Raw genomic sequence first — 26,780 nt, forward strand, 5'->3', positions numbered from 1 at the left:
CTCTATTATAGGGGCTGTGGGGGCTGTATTATATGGGCTGTGGGGGCTGTATTATAGGGGGCTGTAGGGGGCTCTATTATAGGGGCTGTGGGGGCTGTACTATAGGGGGCTGTAGGGGGCTCTATTATAGGGGGCTGTGGGGACTCTATTATAGGAGGCTGTGGAGGCTCTATTATATGGGCTGTGGGCACTCTATTATAGGGGGTTGTGGGGGGCTCTATTATAGGAGTTGTGGGGGGCTCTATTATAGGAGCTGTGGGGGCTGTATTATAGGGGGCTGTAGGGGGCTCTATTATAGGGGGTTGTGGGGGGCTCTATTATAGGAGCTGTGGGAGGCTCTATTATAGGGGCTGTGGGGGGCTCTATTATAGGGACTGTGGGGGCTGTATTATAGGGGGCTGTAGGGGGCTCTATTATAGGGGGCTGTGGGGACTCTATTATAGGAGGCTGTGGAGGCTCTATTATATGGGCTGTGGGCACTCTATTATAGGGGGTTGTGGGGGGCTCTATTATAGGGGCTGTGGGGGGCTCTATTATAGGGGCTGTGGGGGGCACTATTATAGGAGCTGTGGGGGGCTCTATTATAGGAGCTGTGGGGGCTGTATTATGGGGGGCTGCAGGGGACTCTATTATAGGGGGCTGTATTATAGGGGGCTGTGGGGGCTCTATTATTGGGGCTGTGGGGGCTCTATTATAGGGGCTGTGGGGGCTCTATTATTGGGGCTGTGGGGGCTCTATTATTGGGGCTGTGGGGGCTGTATTATAGGGGCTGTGGGGAGCTCTATTATTGGTGCTGTGGTGGGGGCTCTATTATAGGGGGCTTTGGGGGTTCTATTATAGGGGCTGTGGGGGCTCTATTATTGGGGCTGTGGGTGCTGTATTATAGGGGCTGTGGGGGCTCTATTATTGGGGCTGTGGGGGCTGTATTATAGGGGCTGTGGGGAGCTCTATTATTGGTGCTGTGGTGGGGGCTCTATTATAGGGGGCTGTGGGGGTTCTATTATAGGGACTGTGGGGGCTCTATTATTGGGGCTGTGGGGGGCTCTATTATTGGGGCTGTGGGGGCTCTATTATTGGTGCTATGGGGGCTGTATTATAGGGGCTGTGGGGGCTCTATTATTGGGGCTGTATTATAGGGGCTGTGGGGGCTCCATTATTGGGGCTGTGGTGGGGGCTCTATTATAGGGGGCTGTGGGGGTTCTATTATAGGGGCTGTGGGGGCTCTATTGTTGGGGCTGTGGGGGCTGTATTATAGGGGCTGTGGGGAGCTCTATTAAAGGGGCTGTAGGGGGCTCTATTATAGGGGGCTGTAGGGAGCTCTTATTGGGGCTGTGGGGCTCTATTACAGTGGTTGTGGGGAGCTCTATTACATGGGCTGTGGGGAGCTCTATTACATGGGCTGTGGGGAGCTCTATTACAGGGGCTGTGGGGGGCTCTATTACATGGGCTGTGGGGAGCTCTATTACAGGGGCTGTGGGGGGCTCTATTACAGGGGCTGTGGGGGGCTCTATTACATGGGCTGTGGGGCTCTATTACATGGGCTGTGGGGAGCGCTATTATGGGGGAGCACATCAGCCTGATGATGATCACGGCCCTTCTCGTTCTCCTGCACCTGTATCTGTTTCCCTGTAGTTAGACGCTCGTTCTCGTTCCTCTAGTTTGCCGTTGCTATGGGTACAGGACACTACGGGCGTGGCTTACGGACCAGCCAATCAGCTTTTCTCTGTGCGCGTTTCGGCGACATGACAGGGGGCGTGGTTTGACAAGGTGTCTGCCTCGCTGTCTCCCAGCATGCACCGCTGGTAAACAGATATGGCGGATGAGGAAGAGGAGGGCGATCCCGGTGTAAATAACATGGGCAACCAGCTGCAGCTCATCCCCGGTAACGTATAACACGGTCATGATGGCGGGCACCGCTGTCGCATCTCTTTTTGTGGTTATACTGCTTCCCATAATGCATCACGTCCTGTTTCTCGGCCATAGACGGCGCAGTTGTAGCAGACAGCCAATCAGAACGTTGCTTTCATTTTCCAGCCTCTACTGGTAAAATGTTACCTAGAATCTGATTGGCTGTTACTTATGAAGGGGCCATAGGACTCTTTCCCATCATGCTTTGCCCCTGGTGGAGGTTGTGGTTGCTGTGTTACCTGGACGCTCCCTGCTCTGGATCTTGTTGTTTGTATTTCCACATAACAGCGACTTCTGGTGTAAATGTCTCAACAATTAACCAGCTTCTCCCCCAACAGAGAGCGAGGAGGACGATGACGTGGAGATGGAGGACCCTGATGGCGGAGACCAGGAAGCGCCCAACATCATCAACTTTGACACCAGCCTGCCGACGTCTCACGCCGTGCGTAACACGGGGTTAATTTACAAGGGGCTGCCGCTGCCATGACCTCTGCTTGTTGTCAGTGAATGCAATCTAATTATTTAACTTTCTTGTTTTTTTTATATCCAGAGGCTGAAAATCGTAACTTCGTAACTAGTCGTTCTCACAGCAGAGGTTTTGGTGCAGTTGTATATAGGGTGGGCCGGGGGTGATCCTGCTGCCGCTAGATGGGATGGTTGGGTCTGCTGGACAGAACCGCCACCGATCTGGCACCTGCACACGACACTGTGCGTCCGTGTGAAGATCGCAGGGGTGGGGCATATCACAGCAGAGGTTTTGGTGCAGTTCTATATGGGGTGGTCCGGAGGTTATTCTGCTACCGCTAGATGAGATGGTTGGGTCTGCTGGACAGAACCGCCGCAGATGCGGCACCTGCACGCGCCGCTGTGCATCCATCTGAAGAGCGCAGGGGTGGAACATATCGCAGCAGATGTTTTGGTGCAGTTGTATAGAGGGTGGTCCGGGGGTGATTCTGCTACCGCTAGATGAAATGGTTGGGTCTGCTGGACAGAATAGCCGCAGATCGGGCACCTGCATGCAACACTGTGCGTCCGTGTGAAGATTGCAGGGGGTGGGGCATATCACAGCAGAGGTTTTGGTGCAGTTGTATATAGGGTGGTCCGGAATTGATCCTGCTGCCGCTAGATGGGATGGTCGAGTCTGCTGGACAGAACTGTAGCCAATCCGGCACCCGCATGAGTCGCAGTGCATCTGTCAGAAGATTGCAGGGGGTGGTGCATATCACAGCTCCGCCCATCACTGCACCTCCCCTGCGGGATGCCCCGGAGTTCGGCCGCTCACGGGGAGAGCCCTTTAACCTCTTCCCAATAGAAAAAAAAATGCTGGACAAAAAGGGATCAACCAAAAAATTAGTAGGGCACCATTCCCCTATAGGGATCTCCACCAGTACAAACCATAGGCATGAGACCAAATTGGCAAAAAGATATGCTGGATAAAAAGGGATCAACCCAAAAACTGCTTCTCGTCTTTGCGCTTTTGTTTCCTCTTCTTCTTCCCAGAGCCATCACTTTCTTGTCTTCTGACCAGACCTGTTCGAGGCCTTGTTTTTGACAGGACGAAAAACCCACCCCCAGCAGATATTGTGCACTCCTCATCTTATACTTTGTGACAATGCATCCATGCTGAATTATAGGTCTGGGGTCCAGGCTATAACACCACTCAGCTGTGAGAAGCGTAAGGCCACGGTCACACGTTGAGTATTTGGTGAGGGTTTTTTTACCACTGTATTTGTAAGCCAAAACCAGGAGTGGGAGGAAAAATGCAGAAGAGGTGCCTGTGTTTTTATTATTGTTCCACTCCTGGTTTTGGCTTACAAATACTGGTGTAAAAAAATCTCACCAAATACTCAACGTGTGCACATGGCCTTATGCCACCTCTGGACTTGGGCTGCTTTCACACTACATTTTGTTAACATGTGTCATGAACGTTTTTTGCTGCAAAAGCGGATCCTGCTTTTACAGCAAAAAAACGCATGCAAACGCATGTGTTATTTTGCAGGATCCTGTCACTTTAAGTTTATGGGCGGGCATTGGAGTCATGTGATCGGGAGTGAGGGAAACTGAAGTGATAGACTGGGAGCCGGCATCTAACAGCTGTGGAGGCTGGTAACCAAGGTAAACATCAGGTAACTTGCTTGGATACCCGATATTTATCTTAGTTACGAGCATCTGCAGCTGCTAGGAGCAGGGCTGCTGCTCTCTGCACACGTAACCAAAGATATAATTAACATGAAAATGTCCGTTGCAAGCCAGGGACCCCTACAGCGCCGCCTTTGCACCCGGGACCACACGTAACCAAGATAAACATCGGGTAACGAAGACCGCGGTTACCTGATGTTTACCTTGGTTACGAGCGTCTGCAGCTCTCGGGAGGGAGAGGGAGGGAGAGGGAGGGAGAGGGAGGGAGAGGGAGGGAGGGAGGGAGGGAGAGGGAGGGGGAGGGAGGGAGGGAGGGAGAGGGAGGGAGAGGGAGGGAGGGAGAGGGAGGGAGGGGGAGGGAGGGAGGGAGAGGGAGAGGGAGGGGGAGAGGGAGAGGGAGGGGGAGGGAGGGAGGGAGGGAGGGAGAGGGAGGGGGAGGGAGGGAGGGAGAGGGAGGGGGAGGGAGGGAGAGGGAGGGGGAGGGAGGGAGAGGGAGGGGGAGGGAGGGAGGGAGAGGGAGGGGGAGGGAGGGAGGGAGGGGGAGAGAGGGAGGGAGGGGGAGAGAGGGAGAGGGGGAGGGAGGGGGAGGGAGGGAGGGGGAGAGAGGGACTGATCACCCGAGGCTGGTTTCTGGGCGTGCTCAGTAGAGCAAGCAGGATCCTGTCTATCAGCATGCCAGCGTTCACATGCGTTTGCATGCAGTATAGTCGGGATCCAGCAATTTGCAGTATTTGGACGCAGCTCAAAAATGCTACAAGTAGCGTTTTTGAAAAAAGATAAACTGCAAGTCGCTGGATCCTCACTATAACGCACGCAAACGCATGTGAACGCATGTTGACGCGAGTCCATTGCAAATGCATTGAAATGAAAACGTATTTGCACTGGATCCGTTTTTGCGTTAAAAAAACGTTCATGACGGATGTTAAAAAAACATAGTGTGAAAGCAGCCTTAAAGGGAATTTGTCACCAGGTTTTTTCTCCCCCATCTGAGAGCAGCATAATGTGGAGACAGAGACCCTGATTCCAGCGATGTCACTTACTGAGCTGATTGCTGTCATTTTGAGAAAATCAATGTTTTCTCTGCTGCAGATCTAGCAGTTATACAAAGCTCATGAATATGCTGGGCTACCTGCAGCACGCCAAGTAGTCCTTTAATGATATTCTACTGCTGATTAATCAGCGATTTTATCAAAACTACACTAAGGAGTGGAGTAACACACCGCTGGAATCAGGATCTCTGCAGCTACATTATTCTGCTCTCAGATTAGGTGGAAAACCCTGGTGACAGATTCCCTTAAAGTGACTGCAAGCAGAGGTCTTGATAATGGCGAGGAATTGAAACACAAATTAACCCCACAAGGTCGTCCGATCCCCTCCATAGAAGTGACCATAGCGTGTTTTTTGCCCTCCTCCGCAGTACCTGGGCGTGGACATGGAAGAGTTTCACGGGAGAACGCTGCATGATGATGACAGCTGTCAGCTGATCCCGGTGCTGCCGCACATCCAGGTGATGTTGATTCCCGGCCAGACGCTGCCGCTCCACCTTTCCAGGCCGCAGGAGGTCAGCATGGTGCGGGGCCTCATCCAGCGGGACAGGACATTTGCAGTGCTGGCCTATAGGTCTGTCAGGAGGGTATACAGTACAAATCCCTTTAACCCATTCTTCCCTCTTCTTTTACGCCTGCACATATTAGGGCTCGTTGCGTTTTTATATATTTTTTTTAATTATTGGCTGTGACTATACAGGATACATTGTTTAAATAAAAGTATAACCGCTTCAATTCCTCACTCTCTTATTAAGCTAAACTACAGTTATAGATGGGTGTAGGGTGTATAACACTCGCCCCACGCCCTGCACTCATCTATGTTCTTAAAGTGGTGTAATCGCATCAATTGGCACTTTATGGTGTGGGATGAAAGCAATATCGGTGCATAATCAGCGGCGCCATCACAGTGGGTGCGTTAATATACATTTTATATCGCAGTGAGGGTCTGCAGAGGGACGCTCGCTTTGGAACGACTGCAGAGATCTACGCTTATCGGGAGGAGCAGGAGTACGGCATCGAGACAGTGAAAGTGAAAGCCATCGGGCGGCAGCGATTCCAAGTGCTGGAAATGAGAACCCAGGCAGATGGGTGAGAGGGGGAGAAACTGGCAAAAAAATAGCAAAATAACCTCCATGCCCGGATTCTCTGCCCAGGAATGAGTACTCTCTGCTGCGGAGAGGGGGACGCAAGATTGTGCTGGCTGTGTAGTGACATCTCCCCCACTCTGATAGTTTTCTACTGTGGGCCCGTTGATAACCCAAGTGGATGCGGGGCGGCCCTGTGGTGGTCTCGGGCGCAGGAGTCCTGGGTGTGGTGGCGGCCCTGTGGGGGGTCCCGGGTGCGGAGGCGGCCCTGTGGGGGTCCCGGGTGCAGAGGCGGCCTTGTGGTGGTCTCGGGCGCAGGAGTCCTGGGTGTGGTGGCGGCCCTGTGGGGGGTCCCGGGTGCGGAGGCGGCCCTGTAGGGGTCCCGGGTGCGGAGGCGGCCCTGTAGGGGTCCCTGGCTTGCAACGGACATTTTCATGTTAATTATATCTTTGCTTCACCAGGATTCTGCTCGCTCGGGTGCAGATCTTACCGGAGAGGGTCCTGCCATGTCCAATGACCTCAATCCTGCTGGATTCTCAGAGTCGCCATCAAGTTTTACCGTGCACTAAAGCCGTCGGTTCCCGGAGCCCCCAGAACAGCAGCGAGTGGCTGCACAAGTACCGCAGGGTGAGGGACACTACATGGCTTCCAGGCTGTGTCCACCGCTGAAATTATTTATTTTTTTTATTACCTAAAAGAACCTAGAATTAAAAAATAGAAGAACTGTGCAAAATCATAAGTGGAATCTTTCCCCTCATACATAACAGCAACAGTAAGAGGAGAAGTCATTCCTTGCAGCAGGATAAGAAGCCCAGAGCAGAAAGACTGCACCCACCTCCTCCTTCAGTGTTGTCCTCTGGACAGAGGAGCCTGCGGCTTGTAGAGCCACACATGTGCAGCAGCAGGGACTGCAGCGAATGTGACCCCTGAGATGTAACTTTGCACTAGCAGTCCTGCTGTATACATATCCCTCCTCTCATATCCTGTCATCTCACACTTAGGCCGATTTCAGACGTCCGTGTTTAATCAGGTACCAATCACACGCATGGTTATGGTCACACGTGTGACATCCGTGTTTGCATACGTGTGACAGGTATCAGAGAAAACCTGTGAAATAAAAAGATTTTCCATATTACCTGCTTTCTTCGGCTCTGCTGCCTCCCGCTCCTGACTGCAGCTCATTATATTCATCGATTATTCACCGCACTCAGGACCTTGAAGCTGGAGCATCACGGGGACAGCACCGGGCACACCACCGCCGAGAACTGCACCGCGGGGACAGGTGAGTATTCTTCCAGCACAGGGACATCCAGGAGGTCATTGGAGTTCCCAATGAACTCTGATGACCCCGCGACACCCGCGCTACAGCTTCACGGGTTCATCAGAGTTCATTGGGAACTGTGATGAGTCCCCCGATGCTGTCCCCGCGATGTTACAGCTTCTAGGTCCTCAACACACACACACACACACCGAGCACATACACACACAACACACACAGTGCACATACATGTATACACTGAACACACACATATGTATACTCACCCAGCAATGCGGTCCCTGGCACTGAAGTCCCTGCGATGCTTCGGCTTCCAGCTCCACAGAGCACTGAATATTCAGTGAGTATAATAAGCGGGGATCAGGAGCGGGAGGCAGCATCGCTGGATACAGGTAAATATAGAAAATCTTTTTTATTAAAAAAAACAAAACGTTTTCTCCTGTACATGTCACACTGATGTCACAGGGATCAATCACATCAGTGTGAGATCCATGTGACACCCGTGTTATCAGACAAAAAACGGACATGCCTGTGCGTGTGGGGCCATGAGGGGTCACACGGTCCGTGTGAAAACACGGATGTGTGAGTAACCGCAAATAATAACATGGGTACGTCTGGCACCCATGTTAAAAATGGATGTCACACGTACCTGAAACACGGACGTCTGAAACCAGCCTAATAGGGGTTGTTTAGGCGAAATAAATCTTTGCTCAGGGGACGGAATCTGTAAATAAATGAAACTTTGGCCAGTGGAGGCTGCTTTGTGGTCTGGCCAGAGACAGGAAGGGCTGATGTCACCATTACACCAGCCGTAAGAACACTGCTGATTGTGATTGGCTACAGCGGTCAATGACTGAGCAGTGCATCATCATAAAACATCCGATGCTCGGCATTGTGCTTGGTGATGTACGGCTGCTGCAGCTGCTCTGCTATGAATCTCCCAGCGGTCGCAGTGTTCGTGTTGATGTTACCACAGGAGGTCTGGACTTTGAAGTTATGGGGACAGCAGAGCGCTGGTGACTTATCTACCCTCAGCTCTCGGCCCCCCGCTCTGTAACGTTACAGGGTCTCTACTTCGTGGCTGAGCTGCTGCGGTTCCTTCCACTTCTCAGTAATATCACTCACAGGTGGAAGAAATATCATGGACAAGCTGGTTATCGTAATGACTCCAACTACATGACTGCGCTGGTATCAGTGAGCTCTGCACCACCGGCCACTCTGTCACATGGCAGTAAAGACACAGCATGGTGGGAGGCTGAATGTTATACACCGGGGAGTGAGGGGGGCCGCATGTTATACATCGGAGGCAGGGGACCTTGCTATACACCGGGGAGTGAGGGGTCCGCATGTTATACATCGGAGGGAGGAGACCTTGCTATACATCGGGGAGTGAGGGGGCCACATGTTATACATCGGAGGGAGGGGACCTTGCCATATACCAGGGAGTGAGGGGTCCGCATGTTATGCATCAAAGGGAGGGGACCTTGCTATACACCGGGGAGTGAGGGGGCCGCATGTTATACATCGGAGGGAGGGGACCTTGCTATACATCGGGTAGTGAGGGGGCCGCATGTTATACATCGGAGGCAGGGGACCTTGCTATACACCGGGGAGTGAGGGGTCCGCATGTTATACATCGGAGGGAGGGGAGCTTGCTATACACCGGGGAGTGTGGGGTCCGCATGTTATACATCGGAGGGAGGGGACCTTGCTATACACCGGAGAGTGAGGGGGTCCGCATGTTATACATCGGAGGCAGGGGACCTTGCTATACCTTGCTATACACCGGGGAGTGAGGGGTCCGCATGTTATACATCGGAGGGAGGGGAGCTTGCTATACACCGGGGAGTGTGGGGTCCTCATGTTATACATCGGAGGGAGGGGAGCTTGCTATACACCGGGGAGTGTGGGGTCCGCATGTTATACATCGGAGGGAGGGGACCATGCTATACACTGGGGAGTGAGGGGTCCGCATGTTATACATCGGAGGCAGGGGACCTTGCTATACACCGGGGAGTGAGGGGTCCGCATGTTATACATCGGAGGCAGGGGACCTTGCTATACACCGGGGAGTGAGGGGTCCGCATGTTATACATCGGAGGCAGGGGACCTTGCTATACACCAGGGAGTGAGGGGGGCCGCATGTTATACATCGGAGGGAGGGGACCATGCTATACACCGGGGAGTGTGGGGTCCGCATGTTATACATCGGAGGCAGGGGACCTTGCTATACACCGGGGAGTGAGGGGTCCGCATGTTATACATCGGAGGCAGGGGACCTTGCTATACCTTGCTATACACCGGGGAGTGTGGGGGCCGCATGTTATACGTCGGTGGGAGGGGAGCTAGCTATACACCGGGGAGTGAGGGGTCCGCATGTTATACATCGGAGGCAGGGGACCTTGCTATACACCGGGGTGTGAGGGGTCCACATGTTATACATCGGAGGCAGGGGAGCTTGCTATACATCGGGGGAGTGTGGGGGCCGCATGTTATACATCGGAGGCAGGGGACCTTGCTATACACCGGGGTGTGAGGGGTCCACATGTTATACATTGGAGGCAGGGGAGCTTTCTATACACCGGGGAGTGTGGGGGCCGCATGTTATACATCGGTGGGAGGGGAGCTTGCTATACACCGGGGAGTGTGGGGTCCACATGTTATACATCGGAGGGAGGGGACCTTGCTATACACCGGGGTGTGAGGGGTCCACATGTTATACATTTGAGGGAGGGGACCTTGCTATACACCGGGGTGTGAGGGGTCCGCATGTTATACATCGGAGGGAGGGGACCATGCTATACACCGGGGTGTGAGGGGTCCGCATGTTATACATCGGTGGGAGGGGAGCTTGCTATACATCGGGGAGTGAAGGGTCCGCATGTTATACATCGGTGGGAGGGGAGCTTGCTATACATCGGGGAGTGTGGGGGCCGCATGTTATACATTGGAGGGAGGGGACCTTGCTATACACCGGGGAGTGAGGGGGCCGCATGTTATACATTGGAGGGAGGGGACCTTGCTATACATCGGGGAGTGAGGGGGCCGTATGTTATACATTGGAGGGAGGGGACCTTGCTATACATCGGGGAGTGAGGGGGCCGTATGTTATACATCGGAGGGAGGGGACCTTGCTATACATCGGGGAGTGAGGGGGCCGTATGTTATACATCGGAGGGAGGGGACCTTGCTATACATCGGGGAGTGAGGGGGCCGTATGTTATACATCGGAGGGAGGGGACCTTGCTATACATCGGGTAGTGAGGGGGCCGCATGTTATACATCGGAGGGAGGGGACCTTGCTATACATCGGGGAGTGAGGGGTCTGCATGTTATACATCGGAGGGAGGGGACCTTGCTATACATTGGGGAGTGTGGGGGCCGCATGTTATACATCGGAGGGAGGGGAGCTTGTTGCAAGGGGGCAGATGTTCTTTATTCATCATTTTTCACAGTAACTGGCATCCATATAAGTCCAGGTTACAGGGGAAACCTCGTCCCTGCTGTGCCGCTAATCTGCTCGGCAGGGACCTATTGATCATGTGATCACTATGGCGCTGATGCTTCTGTAACCTATGTGGCGCTATTTGAGTGTAACTGGCAATAAGAGAAGACAAGCTGCAATAAAACCACCTCTGTCTTTTCCCAGAGCCCTCCTGCTTAATTGTAGGAGCTTTAACCCCACGTTTGATATTTACATCTGTGCAGGGTCAAAGTGCATTTACAGATTTGACATCACAGGGTAGAGATGAGATATTTCAGGTCTTTCCTTTTGGCAAAATGATCTCACACTAATCAGGAAAATCAATTACCATTAAGTACTTGCCCTTTTCCTACCGTTTTGTGTCTAAAGTTAGTTATATGTCTCTGGTACCAGACAGTAAACACATTCTGCAGTGTGTTTCGCCAGTCTCATTTATTTGGTGGAAGGCCGATGACTGCAGGATCTGACAACGTAGGGCTTGTTTGTGGTCTGTTACTATAGAAACACATCAGTTGGCAGAGGTGCTGTAGAAAGAAAGGAAACGTTTTTTTTTTTACTTTGGATCCTTTGCAAAGTTATTGGGCTACATTCTCAGAAAATGTTTGAAATTTTAGAGCCTCTTTTAGCCTAATTGTTTTTATTTATGCTCATCCTCTCTTTTTTTTGTCAATGTTAATGTCAATTTGGTTTTTTTTTCCCCAGAGAAAGTTTTTTGGTGCCAATTTGACGTCCTGGCCGTCGTGGCTGTACGCCCTTTACGATGCTGTGAGTAGGGATTGTCAGCTCCTCGGACGGGATGTGTGTAGGGGAGGTGCTGGGGGCATCGGTCCTGCACTGATACAACCCGTGTAAATCTGTCATTAGGATTCTCTCATGGAGCGAGTGAAGCGACAGCTGCACGAATGGGACGAGAATCTGCGGGACGACTCTCTGCCGGCTAATCCTATAGGTGAGACGCGGAGGAGTCTCTCACTTATTCGGCTAATCAATCAATTAAAGGGAACCGGTCACCACTTTTTTGGCCTATAAGCTGCGGCCACCACCACCGGGCTCTTATATGCAGCATTCTAACATGCTGTATATAGGAGCCCAGGGCGGGGGTATAACATAAAAAACACTTTATAATACTTTCCTAATGGTCGTGTGGTGAGCCTTATGGGCGTCTCCGTTGTCTGGTGTTGGCGCCGCCTCTTTCGGCCATCTTCGTCCTCTCTCTGAAGCCTGGGTGCATGACGCGTCCTACGTCATACCCACTCGCCGATCCTGCGCAGGCGCACTACAATACATTGATCTGCCCTGCTCAGGACCTGAATGCCGGCGAGTGTGGATGACGTCGGACGTGTCGTGCACTGTGGCTAGAAAAGGAGGATGAAGATGGCCAAAAGAGGCGGCAGTGGACAACGGAGACGCCCATAAGGCCCACCGCATGACCGTTAGGTAAGTATTATAAAGTGTTTTTTTATGTTATATACCCCCGGCCTGGGCTGTTATATACAGCATGTTAGAATGTTGTATATAAGAGCCCGGTGGTGGTGGCCACAGCTTATAGCCAAAAAAAAGGTGGTGACAGGTTCCCTTTAAACTTAAGAATAACATATTTGGTATTTTTATGTCTAAAAGTCAAAATATAAAATGACTGAACCTGTACGGTAAATGCCATAAAAATATACAACTGCACGATTAATCCCAACAATGCACAATAATATACACATGTATGCAGCAGTTGCAGGTAAAAATTGCCCCGGAGCTGTCTGAAGGCCAGCAGAATTGTGAATGCAGCTCTGGATGTGACTGGAATCAGATATCGTTTCAAGTGCAGATGTAGTTTTCTACGATGATATTTGGAGCACTTGCCTTTTAATTGTTCCTCTCAGTATGTAATGTTTGTCTCCCTTTTTGCGGTCAGATTTCTCCTACCGAGTAGCGGCCTGCCTGCCTATCGATGACACGCTGCGCATCCAGCTGCTGAAGATCGGAAACGCCATCCAGCGGCTGCGCTGCGAGCTGGACATCATGAGCAAAGTGAGTCCCGACGAATGCACAAAAGCCCCCTCGATCAGTCGTGTCCCCCTATGATGACCCCTGCCCCTCTCATTCCAGTGCACGTCGCTCTGCTGTAAACACTGTCACGACACGGAGATCACGACTAAGAACGAGATCTTCAGGTGAGCGGATGGGAAAGCGGGACGGCCAGGATAGAAACATCTATGGATTTATCCGTCATCCATAATCTCCCTCTGCCGCCTCTCTTGCAGCCTCTCGCTCTGTGGCCCCATGGCCGCCTATGTGAACCCTCACGGCTACGTACACGAGACCCTGACCGTCTACAAAGCCTTAAACCTGAGCCTGGTGGGCCGTGCGTCCATAGAGAACAGCTGGTTCCCAGGGTGAGTGGGACACAACGTGACAAAGACCCTTGACTTACAAGGCAGAGAGGACAAGTTAGGGGCAGATACTTTTTGGAATTCTTCCCTTTCTTACTTTGCAGGGCATCCTCCTATATTCTGATGGGGTAGGAGCCCTGTCCCACAAGGTTAGTCGTTGACTACCTTGGGTGGGTTGAGCTCTCTAATATCTGAACCCCCCTGTGGTCTAGGACGCAGTCTATTGCAGAGGACCCCTTTAATGTTCCCAATCTCCCAGGATCTAGTTATAGTGAGTATAGAGAATGACCATAACTCTGCCATGGACATGATGAAATTAGACACTGAAGCCCCAGGTGTGTGGTCATAAAACTACAACTCCCATCATGCCTAAGGCTATGTGCGCACTAGGCGTTTTTTCCACGCTGCGCTTTTTGTGTGTTTTTGTTCACAAAAACTCACCCGCGGCAAAAAAAACCCACGGCGTTTTTACTGCGTTTTTCTTCGTCGCTCTATTGGGAGACCCAGACGATTGGGTGTATAGCACTGCCTCCGGAGGCCACACAAAGCAATTACACTAAAAAGTGTAAGGCCCCTCCCCTTCTGGCTATACACCCCCAGTGGGATCACTGGCTCACCAGTTTTCTGCTTTGTGCGAAGGAGGTCAGACATCCACGCATAGCTCCACTGTTTGTAGTCAGCAGTAGCTGCTGGCTATATCGGATGGAAGAAAATGGGGCCCCCAGCATGCTCCCTTCTCACCCGCGGTTGGTGCTTGTAAGGTTGAGGTACCTATTGCTGGTACAGAGGCTGGAGCCCACATGCTGTTTTCCTTCCACATCCCCTGGAGGGCTCTGTGGAAGTGGGATCTTGCCGGCCCCCAAGCCCTGGGGCCGGGCTCCATCCACAGACCCATAGAACCTGCTGGATTTGGAGCGGGAGTGCCGTTCAGGGACAAGGCCCTGCAACTTTCAGGTACTCTGTGTCCCCGGCAGGCACGGACACTCTCAGGCTTGCTGAGCGTTATAGTGCGCCGGGGACAGTAGCGCTGTGCGCTGGGGTTAGGTCACTGCAGCTTTGCTGAGTGACGTTTCATGTTGGGAACTACTGCGCCGACCGCTCCTGGAGCGGCGACGCAGCTGCGACTTGTAGTGCGCCGGGGACTTGGCGCCGACCGCGCTTTTACGGCGGCGGCGCTTCTAACTTTAGCCCCCGGCTTCTGCGGCCTAGTGCCGCTTCGTTCCCGCCCCCACCCTGTCAATCAGGGTAGGGGAGAGACGCTGCTCAATTAACAGCGCCGAGGGCTGGAGCTTTATTTACATGCTCCAGCCCCTCTCACTAGGCACAGGGGGAAGCAGACTTCCCGCTCTTCGTCGGTGTACGCCCAGGGCCCGCCCCCCCTCTCCACAAGGACGCCGGCAGCCATTACACATGCGGCTGGCTGGGGAAAGGCAGCAGGCTCTGGGAGACCCAGACTAGAGGGATTTCTGGCGTCCACACACCGCTCCTAAGCGGGTGGTAAGCAGCACAGTAGTGCTGGCCCCTCTAGTGCCTCAGTGTTATATTAGTGTACGTTTTTCTTGGTACCATATATATATATATATATATATTTATATAGTGCACTGTAAGGTCGCTTCTTGGCTGAACACCCTGTACTGCTCTGAGGAGGCAGCAACATGTCATCCGCAAAACGCAAGGGTGCCAAGGCACAGGCTGTGTACACTGTTTGTACTGCATGTGGGGCTGATCTACCGGCAGGCTCCAAAGACTCACATTGTATGCAATGTTCAGTCCCAGTGGCACTCCGTCAGCCAGAGCCTAATGTGGTGGTAGCCCAGGCAGAGACGCCTGTGAACCCTGCCCCGGTGACGGGGACAGACTTTGCAGTTTTTGCTGACAAAATGTCTGTGACTATGGCAAAAATCCTGGAAACCTTGCAGTCCAGGCCAGTTGCTCAGACCATGGACACTGCTGTGTCTATGCTCGCCGGTCCCCCTCAGTTGGAACTAATCCGTACTTCAAGGGGGTCTCAAGCATCACAGGCTGAAGTCTCTGACTCAGATGACAGTCCCAGGCAGCCTAAGCGAGCTCGCTGGGAAAGACCCTCCACGTCTTCACACTGTTCAGGGTCTCAGCGACAAGAGTCTCTCTGTGATGAGACTGAGGACGGTGACCAGGATTCTAATCCTGAGGCCCCTCTCAATCTGGATGCCCCTGATGGTGACGCCATGGTTAATGACCTTATATCGGCAATTAACAGGCTGTTGGATATTTCTCCCCCAGCCCCTTCTGCAGAGGAGGCAGCTGCACAGCAGGAGAAGTTCCATTTCCTATATCCCAAGCGTAAATTAAGTGCTTTTTTGGACCACTCTGACTTCAGAGAATCGATCCAGAAACACGACGCTCATCCAGACAAGCGTTTCTCTAAACGTTCTAAGGATACCCGTTATCCTTTTCCCTCTGAGGTGGCCAAACGCTGGACCCAGTGTCCAAAGGTGGATCCCCCAATTTCCAAGCTTGCGGCTAGATCCATAGTCGCAGTAGAGGATGGCGCTTCACTTAAAGATGCCAACGACAGACAGATGGACCTTTGGTTGAAATCTGTCTATGAATCTATCGGCGCGTCGTTTGCTCCAGCATTCGCGGCCGTGTGGGCACTCCAAGCTATTTCAGCTGGTTTAGCACAGGTGGATGCCTTCATACATCCAGCAGTGCCGCAAGTGGCGTCCCTAACTTCGCAAATGTCTGCGTTTGCGACCTATGCTATCAATGCTGTCCTAGAATCTACGAGCCGTACCGCTATGGCGTCCGCCAATTCTGTGGTTTTGCGCAGAGCCTTGTGGTTAAAGGACTGGAAAGCAGATGCTGGTTCCAAAAAATGCTTAACCAGCTTGCCATTATCTAGAGACAGACTGTTTGGTGAGCCATTGGCTGAAATCATAAAACAGTCCAAGGGTAAGGACTCTTCCTTACCACAGCCCAGGGCAAGTAAACCTCAACAGAAAAAGTGGCAGTCGAGGTTTCGGTCCTTTCGAGGCTCGGGCAAGGCCCAATTCTCCTCGTCCAAAAGGACTCAGAAAGAACAAGGGAGCTCAGATTCCTGGCGGGCTCACTCACGCCCCAGGAAAACAAATGGAGGAACCGCTTCCAAAGCGGCTACCTCATGACTTTCGGCCTCCTCCCTCCGCATCCTCAGTCGGTGGCAGGCTCTCCCGCTTTTGCGACATTTGGCTGTCACAGGTCAAAGACCGGTGGGTAACAGACATTCTGTCTCGCGGGTACAGAATCGAGTTCAGTTCTCGGCCTCCACTTCGGTTCTTCAGAACCTCCCCACACCCCGACCGAGCAGATGCCCTGCTGCAGGCGGTGGACTCTCTAAGAGAAGAAGGAGTCGTGATCCCTGTCCCCCCTCACGAACGGGGGCGAGGATTTTACTCCAATCTCTTTGTGGTTCCAAAAAAGGACGGCTCCTTCCGTCCTGTTCTGGACCTAAAACTGCTCAACAAGCATGTGAACGCCAGGCGGTTCCGGATGGAATCCCTCCGCTCAGTCATTGCCTCAATGTCTCAAGGAGATTTCCTAGCATCAATAGACATCAAAGATGCTTATCTCCACGTGCCGATTGCTACAGAGCACCAATGCTTTCTACGCTTCGTGATAGGAGACGACCATCTTCAGTTCGTAGCTCTGCCATTTGGTCTGGCGACAGCCCCTCGGGTGTTCACCAAGATCATGGCGGCAGTGGTAGCAGTCTTGCACTCTCAGGGACACTCTGTGATCCCTTACTTGGACGATCTACTGGTCAAGGCACCCTCTCAAGAGGCATGCCAACTCAGCCTGAATGTTGCACTGGAGACTCTCCAGGCGTTCGGGTGGATCATCAACTTCCCAAAGTCAAATCTGTCACCGACCCAATCACTAACGTATCTTGGCATGGAGTTTCATACTCTATCAGCGATAGTGAAGCTTCCGCTGGACAAGCAACGGTCTCTACAGACTGGGGTGCAGGCTCTCCTTCAAAGTCAGCCGCACTCCTTAAGACGCCTCATGCACTTCCTCGGGAAGATGGTGGCGGCAATAGAGGCGGTTCCGTTTGCGCAGTTTCATCTGCGTCCACTTCAATGGGACATTCTCCGCCAATGGGACGGGAAGTCAACATCCCTGGACAGGAAAGTCTCCCTTTCCCAGACGGCCAAAGACTCTCTGCAGTGGTGGCTTCTTCCCACCTCATTATCACAGGGAAGATCCTTCCTACCACCGTCTTGGGCGGTGGTCACGACAGATGCGAGTCTCTCAGGGTGGGGAGCAGTCTTTCTCCACCACAGGGCTCAGGGTACGTGGTCTCAGCAGGAGTCCACCCTTCAGATCAATGTTCTGGAAATCAGAGCAGTGTATCTTGCCCTAAGCAGTGGCTGGAAGGAAGGCAGATCCGAATTCAGTCGGACAACTCCACAGCGGTGGCATACATCAACCACCAAGGGGGGACACACAGTCGGCAAGCCTTCCAGGAAGTCCGGCGGATTCTGATGTGGGTGGAAGCCACAGTCTCCACCATATCCGCGGTTCACATCCCCGGCGTAGAAAACTGGGAAGCAGACTTCCTCAGTCGCCAGGGCATGGACGCAGGGGAATGGTCCCTTCACCCAGACGTGTTTCAGGAAATCTGTCGCCGCTGGGGGGTGCCGGACGTCGACCTAATGGCGTCACGGCACAACAACAAGGTCCCAACCTTCATGGCACGGTCTCGCGATCAAAGAGCGCTGGCGGCAGACGCCCTAGTGCAAGATTGGTCGCAGTTCCGGCTCCCTTATGTGTTTCCACCTCTGGCACTCTTGCCCAGAGTGCTACGCAAGATCAGATCCGATTGCAGCCGCGTCATACTTGTCGCCCCAGACTGGCCGAGGAGGGCGTGGTATCCGGATCTGTGGCAGCTCACGGTCGGCCAACCGTGGGCACTCCCACACCGACCAGACTTACTGTCCCAAGGGCCGTTTTTCCATCGGAATTCTGCGGCCCTGAACCTGACTGTGTGGCCATTGAGTCCTGGATCCTAACGTCTTCAGGATTGTCCCAAGGTGTCGTTGCCACCATGAGACAGGCTAGGAAGCCCACGTCCGCTAAGATCTACCACAGAACGTGGAGGATATTTTTATCCTGGTGCTCTGCTCAGGGAGTGTCTCCCTGGCCATTTGCATTGCCTACCTTTCTTTCTTTCCTGCAATCTGGGTTAGAAAAAGGTTTGTCGCTCGGCTCCCTTAAAGGTCAGGTCTCGGCGCTATCCGTCTTTTTTCAGAGGCGTTTGGCACGCCTTCCTAAGGTGCGCACGTTCCTACAGGGGGTTTGCCATATCGTACCCCCGTACAAGCGGCCGTTAGATCCATGGGATCTGAACAGGGTACTAGTTGCCCTCCAGAAGCCGCCCTTCGAGCCTCTGAAGGAGGTTTCACTTTCTAGACTATCACAGAAAGTGGCTTTTCTGGTAGCGATCACATCTCTTCGGAGAGTGTCTGAGCTGGCAGCACTATCATCCAAGGCTCCCTTCCTGGTCTTCCACCAGGACAAGGTTGTGCTGCGTCCTATTCAGGAGTTTCTCCCGAAGGTGGTATCCTCTTTTCATCTTAATCAGGATATCTCTTTGCCTTCGTTTTGTCCTCATGCAGTTCATCGGTATGAGAAGGATTTACATTTGTTAGATCTGGTGAGAGCACTCAGAATCTACATTTCCCGCACGGCGCCCTTGCGCCGTTCGGATGCACTCTTTGTCCTTGTCGCTGGTAAGCGCAAAGGGTCGCAGGCTTCTAAAGCCACCCTGGCTCGATGGATCAAAGAACCAATTCTTGAAGCCTACCGTTCTGCTGGGCTTCCGGTTCCATCAGGGCTGAAGGCCCATTCTACCAGAGCCGTGGGTGCATCCTGGGCATTACGACACCAGGCTACGGCTCAACAGGTGTGCCAGGCAGCTACCTGGTCGAGTCTGCACACTTTCACCAAACATTATCAGGTGCATACCTATGCTTCGGCGGACGCCAGCCTAGGTAGAAGAGTCCTGCAGGCGGCAGTTGCCTCCCCGTAGGGGAGGGCTGTCTTGCAGCTCTAACATGAGGTATTTCTTTACCCACCCAGGGACAGCTTTTGGACGTCCCAATCGTCTGGGTCTCCCAATAGAGCGACGAAGAAGAAGGGAATTTTGTTACTTACCGTAAATTCCTTTTCTTCTAGCTCTTATTGGGAGACCCAGCACCCGCCCTGTTGTCCTTCGGGATTGTTGGTTTGTTTGCGGGTACACATGTTGTTCATGTTGAACGGTTTGCAGTTCTCCGATGTTACTCGGAGAGAATTTGTTTAAACCAGTTATTGGCTTTCCTCCTTCTTGCTTTTGCACTAAAACTGGTGAGCCAGTGATCCCACTGGGGGTGTATAGCCAGAAGGGGAGGGGCCTTACACTTTTTAGTGTAATTGCTTTGTGTGGCCTCCGGAGGCAGTGCTATACACCCAATCGTCTGGGTCTCCCAATAAGAGCTAGAAGAAAAGGAATTTACGGTAAGTAACAAAATTCCCTTCTTTGTGCACTGCATTCAATGAGTGAAAAACACTGAAATAATTGACATGCTGCGTTTTTGTGGTCGCCACAAAAACGCAGCTACAAAAAAACGCTGTGTGCGGACAGCACTTCTGAAAGCCCATAGACATTGCTGGGGAAGCAATGTCACAATGTTTTCAGCACAAAAACGCGGTAAAAAACGCCGCAAAAAACGCCTAGTGTGCACAGGGCCTAAAGTAGTGGCTGCACTAGAGCATTTAGTTTGGCGATAAATAATAAATGGCACTCTGGTTCTCTTGGAAGAAAACACAGCAGTACAGGTCTGTCTCATCCGGATAGTTACAATGTATCAGTGTAGACACAATATAGACAGTCCACATTGGATGGCACTGTAACAAACCTTCAGCTGTGAGAATCGTCAGGATAAGTCTTCAACCTCTGGAAATTTACTGATCGCAAACAAGGATCTTGAAATTGTTGAGAGACTAAAATGGAAAGTCTATTCTAAAATTGCTTCTCTTTTTAGTGTTAACCCCTTGACGACACTGCCATTTGTAATCGATCTGTGGGTCGTTACCACCCCGGCTGATTTTTGTGAGCGCCGGGCCCATGTCCAGGCTGCAGTGCTGAAATAGTTTGGCGCAAGTCATCAAGGGGTTAAATATAAAGAGCCACTGTTAGATGGAGATTATGGAAAACAGAGGTGATGATGGGGCTGAGTATAAAGCAGAAGGAAGGGCATGTATTTATTATTGAGCTGTGCATAATCTAGAGCATGGGCCGGATGTGGAATTGTTGCTCCTGAGAGGGGCGCTGCAGAGTATGGTGTACGTGTGTATATGGCAGGAGCACACGTCCGGGTCTGTGCAGGCACTTAGTGCGGTATCAATGGATGTTACATAATTCACTGTCTGCCCACGTAATGATGACCGAGCAGCAGATGATGATCCCCTCTAATATCTGGCAGATCATTGCTTGTCTCCGAAGGTGGCTGTCAGCACAGGGCTCCTCAACAGGACGCTACTGTAAAAAGAAAAAACCCTCCATATTGTGTCCCTCCACCAGTACACCGATATGTACAGCACTGATGTTTCCCAATGGCCATTATTATTGGCATCAGTTGGGAGCACAAGATCTACAAACACCTCAAATGTGAACAGATCCTTCGATAGATCTGGATCCATATGCAGTGTGGGGGGAACTTGCAGCCAGGTTCCTCTGTTCCTTTCCCTCTCCTGGTCCTCGGTCTCCTCTTAGCTTTCCTGCTTCCTCAGAGGTCTCCGCACTTTTCCCTCCCTTCTCCGGCCTCTGTTTCTCTGCCCTCCGCTGGTGCCCCTCAATCTCTATGCCACTTGGTTTCTGTTCTCCATTTATCCTCCACTGGGGCCCCTTGGTCTCTGCCCTCTTTTTCTGCTGCCGTGGCCCCTTAGTCGCTGTCCTCCCTCAATTCCTTCTCTGGGCCCCCCTCAGGCTTTGTCCTCCCTTTACTTCTCTGGAGCCCCTCAGTCACTGTCCTCCCTCCCTTCCTCCTCCTCTGGGCCCCTCAGTCACTGCCCTCCCTTCCTCCTCTTGGGCCTCTCAGTTGCTGACCTCCCATCCTCCTCCTCCTCCTCTTGGGCCTCTCAGGCGATGTCCTCCCTTCCTCCTCCTCTTGGGCCTCTCAGGCGATGTCCTCCCTTCCTCCTCCTCCTCCTCCTCTTGGGCCTCTCAGTCGCTGACCTCCCTTCCTCCTCCTCTTGGGCCTCTCAGTCGCTGACCTCCCTTCCTCCTCCTCTTGGGCCTCTCAGTCGCTGTCCTCCCTTCCTCCTCTTGGGCCTCTCAGTCGTTGTCCTCCCTTCCTCCTCTTGGGCCTCTCAGTCGCTGTCCTTCCTTCCTCCTCCTCCTCTTGGGCCTCTCAGTCGCTAACCTCCCTTCCTCCTCCTCCTCCTCCTCTTGGGCCTCTCAGTCGCTGCTCTCCCTTCCTCCTCCTCTGGGGCCCCTCAGTCACTGTCCTCCCTTCCTCCTCTTGGGCCTCTCAGGCGATGTCCTCCCTTCCTCCTCCTCCTCTTGGGCCTCTCAGTCGCTGTCCTCCCTTCCTCCTCCTCCTCTTGGGCCTCTCAGTCGCTGACCTCCCTTCCTCCTCTTCTTGGGCCTCTCAGTCGCTGTCCTCCCTTCCTCCTCTTGGGCCCCTCAGTCACTGTCCTCCCTTCCTCCTCTTGGGCCCCTCAGTCACTGTCCTCCCTTCCTCCTCTGGGGCTCCTCAGTCGCTGTCCTCCCTTCCTCCTCTTGAGCCTCTCAGTCGCTGTCCTCCCTTCCTCCTCTGGGGCCCCTCAGTCACTGTCCTCCCTTCCTCCTCTGGGGCTCCTCAGTCGCTGTCCTCCCTTCCTCCTCTTGAGCCTCTCAGTCGCTGTCCTCCCTTCCTCCTCTGGGGCCCCTCAGTCACTGTCCTCCCTTCCTCCTCTAGGGACCCTCAGTCAATGTCCTCCCTTCCTCCTCTGGGGCCCCTCAGTCACTGTCCTCCCTTCCTCTTCTGGGGCCCCTCAGTCACTGTCCTCCCTTCCTTCTCTGGGGCCCCTCAGTCACTGTCCTCCTTTCCTTCTCTGGGGCCCCTTAGTCACTGTCCTCCCTCCCTTCCTCCTCCTCTGGGGCCCCTCAGTCACTGCTCTCCCTTCCTCCTCCTCTGGGGCCCCTCAGTCACTGTCCTCCCTTCCTCCTCTTGGGCCTCTCAGGCGATGTCCTCCCTTCCTCCTCCTCCTCCTCCTCCTCCTCTTGGGCCTCTCAGTCGCTGACCTCCCTTCCTCCTCTTCTTGGGCCTCTCAGTCGCTGTCCTCCCTTCCTCCTCTTGGGCCTCTCAGTCGCTGTCCTCCCTTCCTCCTCCTCTTGGGCCTCTCAGTCGCTGCTCTCCCTTCCTCCTCCTCCTCTTGGGCCTCTCAGTCGCTGCTCTCCCTTCCTCCTCCTCTGGGGCCCCTCAGTCACTGTCCTCCCTTCCTCCTCTTGGGCCTCTCAGTCGCTGACCTCCCTTCCTCCTCCTCCTCCTCTTGGGCCTCTCAGTCGCTGTCCTCCCTTCCTCCTCCTCCTCTTGGGCCTCTCAGTCGCTGTCCTCCCTTCCTCCTCCTCCTCTTGGGCCTCTCAGTCGCTGTCCTCCCTTCCTCCTCCTCCTCTTGGGCCTCTCAGTCGCTGTCCCCCCTTCCTCCTCCTCCTCCTCCTCTTGGGCCTCTCAGTCGCTGACCTCCCTTCCTCCTCCTCTTGGGCCTCTCAGTCGCTGTCCTCCCTTCCTCCTCTTGAGCCTCTCAGTCGCTGTCCTCCCTTCCTCCTCCTCCTCTTGGGCCTCTCAGTCGCTGTCCTCCTCCTCCTCTTGGGCCTCTCAGTCGCTGTCCTCCTCCTCCTCTTGGGCCTCTGTCGCTGACCTCCCTTCCTCCTCCTCCTCTTGGGCCTCTCAGTCGCTGTCCTCCCTTCCTCCTCCTCTTGGGCCTCTCAGTCGCTGTCCTTCCTTCCTCCTCCTCCTCTTGGGCCTCTCAGTCGCTGACCTCCCTTCCTCCTCCTCCTCCTCCTCCTCTTGGGCCTCTCAGTCGCTGACCTCCCTTCCTCCTCCTCCTCCTCTTGGGCCTCTCAGTCGCTGACCTCCCTTCCTCCTCCTCTGGGGCCCCTCAGTCACTGTCCTCCCTTCCTCCTCTTGGGCCTCTCAGTCGCTGACCTCCCTTCCTCCTCCTCCTCTTGGGCCTCTCAGTCGCTGTCCTCCCTTCCTCCTCCTCCTCTTGGGCCTCTCAGTCGCTGTCCTCCCTTCCTCCTCCTCCTCTTGGGCCTCTCAGTCGCTGACCTCCCTTCCTCCTCCTCCTCTTGGGCCTCTGTCGCTGACCTCCCTTCCTCCTCCTCCTCTTGGGCCTCTCAGTGGCTGTCCTCCCTTCCTCCTCTTGGGCCTCTCAGTCGCTGTCCTCCCTTCCTCCTCTTGGGCCTCTCAGTCGCTGTCCTCCCTTCCTCCTCTTGGGCCTCTCAGTCGCTGTCCTCCCTTCCTCCTCTTGGGCCTCTCAGTCGCTGTCCTCCCTTCCTCCTCTTCCTCTTGGGCCTCTGTCGCTGACCTCCCTTCCTCCTCCTCCTCTTGGGCCTCTCAGTCACTGTCCTCCCTTCCTCCTCTTGGGCCTCTCAGTCGCTGACCTCCCTTCCTCCTCCTCCTCTTGGGCCTCTCAGTCGCTGTCCTCCCTTCCTCCTCCTCCTCTTGGGCCTCTCAGTCGCTGACCTCCCTTCCTCCTCCTCCTCTTGGGCCTCTGTCGCTGACCTCCCTTCCTCCTCCTCCTCCTTTTGGGCCTCTCAGTGGCTGTCCTCCCTTCCTCCTCTTGGGCCTCTCAGTCGCTGTCCTCCCTTCCTCCTCTTGGGCCTCTCAGTCGCTGTCCTCCCTTCCTCCTCTTGGGCCTCTCAGTCGCTGTCCTCCCTTCCTCCTCTTGGGCCTCTCAGTCGCTGTCCTCCCTTCCTCCTCCTCCTCTTGGGCCTCTGTCGCTGACCTCCCTTCCTCCTCCTCCTCTTGGGCCTCTCAGTCGCTGTCCTCCCTTCCTCCTCTTGGGCCTCTCAGTCGCTGTCCTCCCTTCCTCCTCTTGGGCCTCTCAGTCGCTGTCCTCCCTTCCTCCTCTTGGGCCCCTCAGTCGCTGTCCTCCCTTCCTCCTCTTGGGCCCCTCAGTCGCTGTCCTCCCTTCCTCCTCTTGGGCCTCTCAGTTGCTGTCCTCCCTCATTTCTTTCTCTAGGCCTCCTCAGTCTCTGTCCTCCCTTTTCTCCCCTAGGGCCCCATTGTCTCTGTCCTCCCTTTTTTTTTTTTTTTCCTTCTGCTGGGGCTCCTCAGTCGCTGTCCTCCCTTTCTTTCCTGGGGCCTGTCGGTGTTTTGGGGGTTTTTTGTGCCTGGGGCCCCTCTTTCTGTCCCCCCCCCCACCTTCCTTTTTTCTTTTCTCTCCCCCGGGGCTCCTCGGTTTCTGTCATCCCTTTTTCCTCTGGGACTTCTATCTCCGTCTTCCCATTCTGATGGATAAACAACCAAGTATCGGTCACAGCAGAACCCATCAGGCCTGATCTTCTGTTGGGAACAGTCAGTGCCAAAAGTCATCAGGGTTATCTGTGTATGGCCAGAGTCACACTCGCAAGTGACTGCGAATCTGACATCGGCATCACCCGCTGCGGCCGCACACTCTGGACAGGAGCGTTTCAGCTGCATAGAAATACATGCAGCCGACCCGCTCCTGTGGGGAGAGAAGGCAGCCGCATCGGGTGATGTGATCCAATAATCGTGCGAGTCGTACGCTCGTGTGAGCGCACCCTAACCTCGCAGCATGCCCTGACAGCTGGTGGGGGGAATGCTGGGAGATGTAGTTTTACAACAGGTTCCTGACCTATGGACATTGTACCACTCCATGTAGCAGCTCCTGCTCTCTAGAAACAAAACATATGACCCCGTCCCCTGCTGGGCGCTGGATTATCAGATATTCTGGGTTATCAGATGGTAGCCTTATATGTAGGGAATAGTCCTGTGGGCACATAGACTATGTACCTGCGGATATACCTGCAGATACGGCCGCAGGTTTCCCGCAGCACCTCAGCGGAATCCGCAGCTATCCATAACGGCAAGATTCCAGCAAAATATCTGCGGACATTCATACGACTTACCTGTGGAAGTCCCGGCCTCTATCTCCATAGTGGAGAGGCGGGATTTCCGCAGGAATACTTGACATGCAGTTACGTGCGGCTGCGGGACATCCGCAGGAGATTCCGCAGCCGCACATACCGCAGCGTGGACACAGCACTCCCCATGTCCCATAGGATAACATGGGGAGTGTTTGTGCTTGCTAAAACCTGCGGATTTATCTAGAAAATCCAGATAAATCCGCAGGTTTTCCGCGGGTGCATTGTCCCGTGGGCACTTCGGGCCGAGGGTTCTGTACCACTATTAGGCGGTCTGCTTTAGTCACTGTGGATCAGCCTCTCTCGCCTTTTTCTCCCCTTGCAGATACGCTTGGACAATCGCACAGTGCAGGGTGTGCCGCAGCCACATGGGCTGGAAGTTCACCGCCGTCCGGAAGGATTTGTCTCCGCAGAGATTTTGGGGATTGACGCGTTCCGCCCTGCAACCTCGAATCCCAGTGCCAGAGGAGGAGGAGGCCAGACTGGAGCAGTCGCCGATTCTCTGCCTGTGACTGGCATATATCATTGTGAGGCTTTGTCTCTAGACTGTGATGGGTGCAGCCCCCTGCATGTGACCCGGGGATCAGTCCGCAGATATGGGGCAGGGGGCTCCGCTTCCCGTGAGCCGCACGTCTGTCTGCACCACGCTCTTCTGTCTGACACTTTACCTGCTCTGTGCATAGACACTAATCATACTGTGATCGCAGCGCTATGCAGCCGCCCTGACCCAAGAGCTGCGTCCCGGACATCAGCGAGTCCCAATGTGTGCGAACGGATCCTGTGCAGAAAATAGTCTGTAAATAAATCCATATCGTCAAGGAAAATCTGAATATACATTAAGCGAGATCTCTGCTTGCTGTCAGTGCATGGAAACACCCCGGACTGATACGTTGTAGTAAACTTACCAGTGCACAGGGAAAATAGTCTGCAGCGCTCTTCTCAGTGGTCGCAGAGTCAAAGGCTTCAAGGCTCGCCTGAGAGAAGTATTGGGGGCCATTGCAATTAAAAGTGGTCACTGACAGCAAGCAGAGATCTTAAAAATATATAGAATATATGGGAAAGTTGTTAAAACTTTTATGCATTAAGCTGTAATTATATAAAACTGGAAATTCCTGGTTTTCATGATTCTGGTGTGAGCCTGATCTCATTCTGGTCTATACAGAGTGGTAAAGAATTTGGGGGTTGTTGAGTGGTAATATTCATTGCGTCAATGATGCAGACTTTACCCTCTACTGCTCCTCCTGGCAGCTCAAAATCAGGGGTCAAAGAGGATATGTGCGCTCTGCCCAGAGGAACTATAG

General features: G+C 53.6%; 1 protein-coding gene across 1 annotated transcript; it reads left to right on the top strand.

The window, feature by feature from the left end:
- The first annotated feature begins 1,759 nt into the window (after positions 1-1,759).
- Positions 1,760-26,604, top strand: CRBN (cereblon). Its single transcript, XM_075321605.1, has 11 exons — positions 1,760-1,882; positions 2,247-2,350; positions 5,465-5,667; positions 6,033-6,182; positions 6,640-6,805; positions 11,641-11,703; positions 11,803-11,887; positions 12,845-12,960; positions 13,039-13,103; positions 13,194-13,325; positions 25,805-26,604. The coding sequence occupies exons 1-11, from the start codon at positions 1,813-1,815 to the stop codon at positions 25,989-25,991; spliced, it is 1,341 nt and encodes a 446-aa protein (XP_075177720.1). The 5' UTR covers positions 1,760-1,812; the 3' UTR covers positions 25,992-26,604.
- The last annotated feature ends 176 nt before the right edge of the window (positions 26,605-26,780 follow it).

Source organism: Anomaloglossus baeobatrachus, chromosome 8 (genome assembly GCF_048569485.1).
Source record: "Anomaloglossus baeobatrachus isolate aAnoBae1 chromosome 8, aAnoBae1.hap1, whole genome shotgun sequence".
In the NCBI taxonomy this organism is placed as follows: Eukaryota; Metazoa; Chordata; class Amphibia; order Anura; family Aromobatidae; genus Anomaloglossus; species Anomaloglossus baeobatrachus.